General features: G+C 37.1%; 3 protein-coding genes across 3 annotated transcripts; 1 reads left to right on the top strand and 2 right to left on the bottom strand.

The window, feature by feature from the left end:
• Window positions 1-893: 893 nt before the first annotated feature.
• Window positions 894-2,069, bottom strand: LOC124819550 (protein FAR1-RELATED SEQUENCE 5-like). Its single transcript, XM_047291100.2, has one exon. It carries the CDS (start codon window positions 2,067-2,069, stop codon window positions 894-896), a length of 1,176 nt encoding a protein of 391 aa, XP_047147056.2.
• A 2,438-nt stretch (window positions 2,070-4,507) lies between these two features.
• LOC148200431 (uncharacterized) lies at window positions 4,508-5,147 on the bottom strand. The gene is made up of 2 exons (XM_088112949.1): window positions 5,085-5,147; window positions 4,508-5,002 (listed from the first exon to the last, which is right to left on the bottom strand). Exons 1-2 carry the CDS (start codon window positions 5,145-5,147, stop codon window positions 4,508-4,510), a joined length of 558 nt encoding a protein of 185 aa, XP_087969075.1.
• A 1,582-nt stretch (window positions 5,148-6,729) lies between these two features.
• On the top strand, window positions 6,730-8,734 carry LOC124819551 (cytochrome P450 81E8-like). The gene is made up of 3 exons (XM_047291101.2): window positions 6,730-7,312; window positions 7,574-7,940; window positions 8,030-8,734. Exons 1-3 carry the CDS (start codon window positions 6,753-6,755, stop codon window positions 8,636-8,638), a joined length of 1,536 nt encoding a protein of 511 aa, XP_047147057.1. The 5' UTR covers window positions 6,730-6,752; the 3' UTR covers window positions 8,639-8,734.
• Window positions 8,735-9,268: the final 534 nt, after the last annotated feature.

Here is a 9,268-nt window from a genome sequence, read left to right as displayed (position 1 = left end):
GTTGCAGGACTGTGTACAAGGACATCAGATGTTCCAACTGGACTATGTGGTATTGACGTGCATGCACCAGTATCGTATCTTAGTTGGCCTGCATCACTAATGATGTTATTTGTCATGGAAGAACTGAACCCAAATTTTTTACCCAAACAATTAATTTCTTTTTCCAATTCAGTACTAGCAACCTCAGACTCACATGCAACTTCAGCAATTTCATAAAAACGTTTGCACAACAGTTTGTATCTTTCCATGCGTGGTTCATTAGTGGAATTACTATACGATGCTGTTATTAGTGTGTGTCTTCTCCGGATATTTTTGCTCCAACGCCGCAAAATGTATTGTGAGGGAACACTGTAAACATCTTCTTGACCAAATACCAAGAGGGAATCACGACATATAATTCCTCTAAACTCAAATAGTTGGCAAGAGCAAGTGCTTGTCTGTGTCAGGGGATGAAATTGAACTTCGTAAAATTTATCTGGTAAACGATTACCCTCCCACATTCGTTCCTCTTTTATAGTGTAATGGTTCCGTAAGTCCTCCTTTAAGGTGTCTTTGATGAAACAATTCATCCTTGAATGGAATTCAGTTTGGACCTCCTCAAACTTTGCATGTGTGTATTCGACTTGAAATTGTCTCTCAATCGGTGACTGAGAGCCACATGCAATAGTGGTGTTCATGGACGAGAAGTCCGCTTCTATTTCCTTCTGCGCCTTTACCCTAACGGCATTGTCGTATTGAACCACAAATTGTTGAAGTGTGGTTGTCGAATTGATAAATCCATCAAAAAAAGCATTCATTCCCTCACTTCTATGAGTCGTAGACATGCCGGCCCAAAAATATTTTTTCAAGTAACACGGAACCCACTTATGTCTCTCTTCATACAAATTACATAGCTATTCATTTTGCTCCAATCCATGTTTGGTAAGTAGTTCCTCCCAACCGTTTTCAAATTGTCTTGGACAAACACAATCATATATAAGCGCATGTAGTTCGGTTTTGATAGAGGGATTATTTCTATACCCGTGCAATTTTTCAGGCAACTTCTTCAGGATGTGCCATAAACACCACCTGTGCCTCGTATCAGGAAAGACTTGTTCAATAGCGTTGGCCATTGCCCTGCATTGGTCAGTAATAATACCTTGAGGACTCTTATTACGCATGCATCTTAGCCAACATTGGAACAACCATACAAATGAGACAGTGTCTTCCGAAGACAACAATCCACAACCAAGTAAAATGGAGTGTCCATGATGGTTAACTCCAACAAAAGGCGCAAATGGCATGTCGTACTTATTTGTTAAGTAAGTTGTGTCAAAGGAAACAACATCACCAAATTCTTCACATGCAGCACAACTTCTTGCATCAGCCCAAAACACACTACAGATTTTATTCGCTTCATCCAGTGCAATGTCATAGAAGAACTCGTTATTTCTATCTTTCATTGAAGAAAAGTGTCGTAGGAGTGCCTGACCATCACCATCCTTACATAAAGATCTTCTATGTTGGCCAATGTAGTTTCGAGCGTCCCGCTCGACGAAGTCCATGTTTTCATAGCCCCCGGCATCGTTCACAATGCTAAGGAAACTCTTATTTAACCTAACTCCAGCATCATGGTTGACCTCCAAGGTGTGTTTTGCTTGCATGCTTAACTTTCTATTCGCTGCAAATAGTTTGGAGTTATTTGGGCAAAGATCATGGTTGTGGTCCAGAACAACGGTCCTTATAAACCACTTCTCCTCCTTCTTTGCAATGGTTATCCCAGCAGGACATTGGTTAATTTGACTTGGAAGTGTTTTGACAACTGGTTTGACGGAAGACACATATTTACCCTCCCTTAAACAAACTATTCTCAAGTAGTACACGTTGTTGTCTTTATCTTTTTTAGAAGTTCTAGTCCGCACGGTAAACCCACGTCTAATGGCGTAGTTTGTGTAAAAAATTTTAGCTTCAATCATTGATTCAAAACACATATGCACTGTTGGGTCCATTTCCAATAAACTTTCATTACGGTCATCAACATTGTCATTATACTCATTCACTTCATCCACATCAATTGTGTGCGTCGACATTAGACCCACTTTAGAGATAAACCAAATGGTATTCACTCATCAAACTTACGACAATGACCAGTGGCAAGTAAAAAAATAATGAAAATAAACCCATTTCTAAATAGTTAAGTAAAACGTACCGTGGAATATGAAGTGGCCTTTAATGAAGGTCAAATGGTCCTAACCAACCTCCTCTTCAACATTTACGTCCACCATAAATGAACATTATGTGCTTCTCACCAAACCTCCGAAAATGGTTGTCGCCCTTCTCTTTAATGAAGACCAAAGTAAGTTGTCTGCAAGTGGTTGGTTAATGGAGGTAAATGTTAACGTTGGATGTTGAGGCAGGTCTGTAGTACCGCCAAAGGTATTACTTTTGCCTTCTGAAGCACGTATTTGCTTACGTTCACAAAGCATGCATTGAATGTTGTGAGCATAAAGTTTCTCCCTCACATAACCCACAATCAATGCTTTTCACTTTTATAGATTTCCTATCAAATCAGAGATATCCCCACAATTAATGTTACTTCATTTTAACACGTTAACGTTATGGAAATACATATAAAATTAATTTTTTTTTGGTTATATTGATTTCATGTAATGTCTTTGTCCACGTAGTTCTATTTAAATATCGGGGACAAACCCATTGTGTACACTTGAATCAGGTGACAATATTTGTAACCCATTTACCATTGTTTGAGTTGTCAGTTACTTATGTAATGATCCCATTCATGTTTAGTCGTTAACGTCGATTTTTAATGTGGACAGAAAATTTCAGCATAATCATGGATGCATGGGAAGACCTTGTTTATGATGATGATGTCCTTGAATCGTTTTTGAAAAAATGCGATGCTTCGACATCGCTTATTCCTGGTCCTACAGGTAACATCCAACCAGCTTTCCTAAATAGAACGGGAACAGAAGAACCCAAATCGACACAAGAATTTGCTCGTGATGTTGCTGACGCAACCAATGAACGAGATTTCAACTCCAATGCTTGGAAATGGGCACAGATGTTTATTGAACACCACGGTACACTCAATCTCATACACGCTTCCAACAATATTATTATGTTCACCAGTTTTAATTTCTTTCCATATATTTATTGTCATAGGTCTCGTAACGGATGGAAAATTCGAGAACGTCAACTCCCTCCAAGAGGCAAAATCAGCAGAGGTCCTTCCATTTGTTGCTTGCATATTGAAAGAGTGCAAGCCACATGGGTTGGGAGATATGCAGTTGACTCTTAAGGTAATTTTTCCTTTATTCAACAACACAACATGTTATGGTACATTAATAACTTATTATACCAAGTTCTGAAGGACCCAACTGCCACGATGAAGGCTTCCTTGCACAAGAAAGTTCTTGAAGATCCTGAAATTGCAGACAATATTGGAGTTGGTTGCGTTATGCTACTCAATCTTGTAACCCATCCAATTTGTACTTAACTAGCATAAATATTTCGTTGGTGTTTCAGTGTTCTTCTTCTTACTAATTTGGTTTGTACATCTAGGTCCACCCCTTCACTTCATTTCGGCAAAACTACTACCTCAATATTACGCATCGGTCCATAGTCAAGGTTTTTCCAGCTGAAGTTTGTCCTCCAACAATTGACCTTGTTAAGGAGACCCCAAAACTTGTCATTCGACTCCCTATGTGGGCAGAGAAGAAACTCAATGTGGATGACATCCTCCGCAAATTTGTACCTCCATCTGACCAACCATCAACGTCCAAACAAGTAGACAAGCAGTAGTGGGATTTGGATAACTGTTATTTATATTAACAGTATTATAAGTATTTAATGGATAACTGTAATATTTCAAACATGACGATTCTGTGGACGTTTCCTATAATCAGTAAGAATATGGTGTTGCGGACAATTTCAAAATCATCAATCAAAAATCAATCAAAATTCATTTCTTCAATGAAATATATCATACCATATCAAATTTTATTTACCGAGTATAACGGACTAAAATGAATCCTCCTAACAACACCGCACAACCTTTTCTCAAAGTACATAAACATCGTACAAGCAAATAACACCACCTACACAATAAAAAATTATCACATTACTAACGTAAACTACAACATGAAACACAAACAAATGTCAGAATACTAACCATGTTATCAACGTATTTTATCGGGGCCAAAGTGTAAAATGAAGTCATGCTCAAGGTTTGCCCAATTATCTCGCTTACAACCCTAAACATAAAAATATTAGTCAATCACAAACAATACAGATTCGTCAACCACAACTACAATTCAAAGCATATACCTGTATACGGTCATCTCTCTGACGCTGACTGCTCTGTACAATTGGTCTACATCAACAGTGGTGCTTGGATCACCAACAAAACTGCGCAATGGGGGGATAACCAATGGTACGACCTCCCGTTCTTCTTCATCACCATCATCATCGATTTCAATACAAACAATGTTATCAACAGTTCTTGAAACTATCTCATCATCATGTGTAGTTTTATCCTCCCTCTTACTTCAGTATATGCACCTAGGGGGTCATGAACTGCATTACCATCACCTTCTTCTTCAAATCCACAATCACGACCAACTTCAGCCTCTTCGTCACCCCCAACTTCAGGCTTCTCGTCACCTCCAACTTCAGCTGCTTCATCAACTCCACCACCAACCTCTTCATAAGTGCCACATGCATCTTCTTCAGTAAAGATTGGAGTTTGACAAATTTCGAATAACTCCCTAGTAAGAACTCCAATCTTGGCATTCAATGCTCTGATATCTTCATTGTTTTTCCTCAATCTCTCCTCGGCACCTGCTTCCCATGTCCCGTCATCAGAGCTTTCGTAATCATCTTTCTCAACCTTGGGTCCTTCAGCCAAGGATCCTTCACTCATCCCTCCGTCATCCATGTTGAAAGCTGTACGGATTTCTGGCCAATGACGATCTTCCTTTCGTACATACCACTCCATATTTAACTGCTCCAATATCACACAACAAATTTTGACAAAAAACACAATCCATTTTTACATAAAAAATAACGAATATCAAAACACTTACATCTCCGGTCTTAAATATATGTTCAATTTTTTCGGTCCTTGATTTATACGGGAACCATCGCATTATGCGTGGGAAAAACCTGTGTGAAGCATGACCATGCAAAGAAAGTCTTTCAACCGCCCAAGCCTACAATATCATAATATTATTTCATCAAACCTAACTCACAATGTTCTGCAGTACATCAAAATAATAAACTACAAATCATGTTACCTGCAACACTGCCACGTTGCCACTAAGAGTGAGTGACTGCGCGATACCTGCTCTCATAATTTTCTTCTTACATTTATTTAAATTGTCTACAATATGTTTATGTACACCGGTGCACCAATCGTATAGACACAAACTGTCTAAGTCATCTAACACTGCAAAAGGCATGTTACAAACATGCCTTGATTTCCTAGGAAAATAGAAAACGACCAAACAAACTAATATATATAACCTACATACTACATCAACATCAATGTTATTATCATGCACAATGACATTAAACATGTCCGTCAAGTCCTTCAAACTGATAGTTTTTTATTTGAACATTTCACCAGCCAATCCAACAACTACTTCATCAAACAGAATCTCTAAACCACCTATCTCTAAACATATGCTCATGAACACATCAATAACTGAAAAGGGCACCAACTGTTGACTTACTCTAAAACTATTATCATGCCCGACCCACCTGGAAACCATAACCTTCAATAATTTCAAATTCACCTCCACAAAAGGCTTTGAATATTCAAACACCACATAAATGGAGTCATCCTAATCCGCTCCACATGACACTTTTGTAGTAAACGATTCATTTCAATAATGATCGATGACTCCATCGAGATAAGAAGCCGCCACTACAAAAAAATGATGATCAATTTATTAATAACTACAATTGATACGATAATCAAATAATATATAAACACAAAATTCCAATTTTTCTTACACTTGGTTTTTTCCCTTCCATTGAAACGGCTCTAACAAGATAACATTTCCACACTCGTTATATCAATAAGCTTAATGAAACACCAAAAACACAATGTAAAAGACAATGTCAAGACTCGGCCATTTTTACTTACACCAACAAAGACGGATAACTATGCTCCACCGCCTCCTCCACCAGACGGGAAATCCACAACAAAATAACCAGACAGAAAACTACACCTGCCTTCCAAATGCGAAAACACAACAACAATAGGCTTGAATGTGGAGGAGAGAGCGACAGAGAAGATGGAGGACAGAGCGACAGAGAAGATGGACGACACAGCGACATAGAAGATGGAGGAGAGAGCGACAAAGAAGATGGAAGGGTGAAGATGGAGGACAGAGCCAGAGACAAGATGGAAGGGTTGAACGCACGTATTAGGAGCAGAAAAAAAGAGAGAGAACGGTAGAGGTTGGTAGATAGATTTGAAATTGTCATGTTAATTATTGAAACCTAATTTGAATTATAGTACTAGGTATTTCTAGTTTTAGAAAAAAATACCTGGTAATATTTTAAATTATATTTATATTAGTTGTAACAGGCGTTTTGCACATGTTGTATAAAGAATTGAGAAAAAAAAAAAAACTGAGGCCAGCTCACAATCATTTGAGTTTTGGGGTTACCATAATGGACTCTTCTTTCCATTTTCTTTATTTTTCTTTTGGTGATGTTTTGTGGAGCCTTATAAATAGGCAAGGATGGGAGATGAGACTCAACAATCAGAGCAGAAGCAAAAGTTCAGTATGGCTCTGTTATATTATGGTTTCGTGGTAGTACTTTTTCTCTATTCTCTTAAGGTCTTGTTTGGATCTAGAAAATTCAGAAACCTTCCTCCAGGGCCTTTTGCTTACCCTATAGTAGGAAACCTCTTGCAACTCGAACAGCCTTTTCACCGTTATTTCACTCGATTGTCCAAAAAACATGGCAAAGTCTTCTCTCTATGGTTCGGCAACCGTCTCGTTATCGTTGCTTCTGACCTACCCGTGGTGCAAGAATGCTTCACCAAAAACGACACCGTCTTGGCTAACCGACCCCACTTTCTCCTTGGCAAACACATCAGTTACAACAACAGCACCATCCTTCACTCCTGTTACGGTGAACATTGGCGCCATCTCCGCCGCATCTTGTCCCTCGAGGTTGTCTCAACACACCGTTTGAATGCCTCCTACGAAATCCGAAGGGACGAACTCACCAAACTCTTGCAGAAACTTGCTCGCTTCTCGCGCAACGACTTCACTAAAGTCGATCTCAAATCCATGTGAGTTCTAATAACGTCAAAGCAATATTTTTTTACTTAACACCGGTTAAATAATCTTACATATAGATGTCAACATAAAGCAGAAGTCAGATTAAATGCTTTTTATTTTGAAATAAAGAGGGTAAGAAATAAAAAACATAACATTCTTTTAATGCAGTTTTGAGACGTGACAACAGTTAACCAAAGAGTTTATTATTATGTTACACATTTATCTTAGTTCTATTACTTCATCTAATGGATAAATGACATGTGTTAACTAAGGGTCATGGAAACATCACTTAATACTATGATGAGGCTCGTGTCGGGAAAGAGATTCTACGGTGATGACTGTGATGTGAGTGATGTGGAGAAGGCCAAAGAATTTAGAGGTATCCTTAGAGAGATGGTGTCGTTAGCAGGAGTAAATAACCGTGGAGACTTCTTGCCTTTCTTGAGGTGGTTTGATTTAGATAATTTGGAAAAGAGACTAAAGAACATTGGGAAGAGAATCGATGCATTCTTACAATCACTCATTGACGAAATTCGTGCTTCAAATAAGACTACCAATACTATGATATCTCAGCTCTTAGTTCAACAACGAACACAACCTGAACAATACAGCGATCAAATTATCAAAGGACTTTGCATGGTAATTATTTTTGTCCATGCAAATCACTATTTTATTTTTGAAAGGGATGAACTAATAATTCAAATAAACTATTGTCATTATTTTTGCAGAGTATGTTACTTGCAGGAACAGATACATCAGCTTTGACTTTAGAATGGGGAATGGCTAATTTATTGAACCATCCAGAAGTTTTAAAGAGAGCAAAAGAAGAGCTAGACACTCATGTGGGATCAGATCGTCTGGTAGATGAATCAGATATGTCAAAACTTCCTTATGTTCTAAACATCTTTTTCGAGACGATAAGATTGCATCCTGCTGCTCCACTTTGGTCACCACATATGTCTTCAGAAGATTGTACCATCGGAGGATATAATCTCCCAAAAAACACAATTCTGTTGGTTAATGCATGGTCCATTCATCACGATCCAACTTTGTGGAAAAACCCATATGAATTTAGGCCTGAAAGGTTTGAGAAGGAATGTGACTCAAGCAGTTTGCTTTCATTTGGATTAGGGAGGAGGTCTTGTCCTGGAAACAACTTGGCTCAACGTACTGTGGGATTAGCTTTGGCTTCATTGATTCAATGTTTTGAGTGGCAACGAATTGGTAAGGAAGAAATTGATATGACTGAAGCAAAGGGAATCACTATATCAAGGCAAAACCCATTGGAAGTTATGTGCAAAGCTCGTCAAATCCCAGCTATTACGGATCTGTATTGATTTCTCATGTCTAGTAAAAATAATGTATTTTCTGAAAAATAAATATGGGTCAATATGTAATCTTGCCACAAATAAATATGATTCTCGATGGTGATATTTAAGGAATAAAAATAATGTATTGTGTGGAGAATAACTATGTATTTATCATCATGATGTGGTGAAAATAAATATGTTTGTAGTTATTGTATGTTAAGTTGAAGCTTGTAATAAATTTATATAATATTATTCCATATCATGTACAAGTGGAGGAGTATTTAATTCATGTGATAATTTGAATTACATATTAATTTAACTACTATAGTTCCTCTCTAATAATTTTTAACTTATCTCACGAGTGTTCTAGAATTTATTAAAAAAATTAATTTTATTATTTAATTATTTAATTAAAATATTCAATATAAAGATAATTTAATATAGAATTCATATTACTAACAATTATATATACTAATTTATATGTTATTTAAAATAGGATTTTCTATTCCTTAATTTTAAGTAAAAACTAAAATTAATTTCTTCAAAATTTTGAATTAATTTAATCTCTTATCTACGGAAATTTAATTCTTTTAATCAAATTTTGTTAAATTTATTTAACTTTTCATAGAAACATTTAGACTTTTTATATATTTCTGC

The sequence above is a fragment of the Vigna umbellata genome, chromosome 4, assembly GCF_029865625.1.
Source record: "Vigna umbellata cultivar VRB3 chromosome 4, Vumbellata_1.0, whole genome shotgun sequence".
NCBI lineage: Eukaryota > Viridiplantae > Streptophyta > Magnoliopsida > Fabales > Fabaceae > Vigna > Vigna umbellata.
This window is presented reverse-complemented; position numbering and strand designations above follow the sequence as displayed.

Coding starts and splice junctions, on each gene's coding strand:
- LOC124819550 (XM_047291100.2), bottom strand. CDS start 2,069: ATGTCGACGCACACAATTGATGTGGATGAAGTGAATGAGTATAATGAC.
- LOC148200431 (XM_088112949.1), bottom strand. CDS start 5,147: ATGCGATGGTTCCCGTATAAATCAAGGACCGAAAAAATTGAACATATA. Junction 5,003..5,084: donor ATATATTTAAGACCGGAGAT/GTAAGTGTTTTG, acceptor ATATTGGAGCAG/TTAAATATGGAGTGGTATGT.
- LOC124819551 (XM_047291101.2), top strand. CDS start 6,753: ATGGGAGATGAGACTCAACAATCAGAGCAGAAGCAAAAGTTCAGTATG. Junction 7,313..7,573: donor AAAGTCGATCTCAAATCCAT/GTGAGTTCTAAT, acceptor GTGTTAACTAAG/GGTCATGGAAACATCACTTA. Junction 7,941..8,029: donor TTATCAAAGGACTTTGCATG/GTAATTATTTTT, acceptor TTATTTTTGCAG/AGTATGTTACTTGCAGGAAC.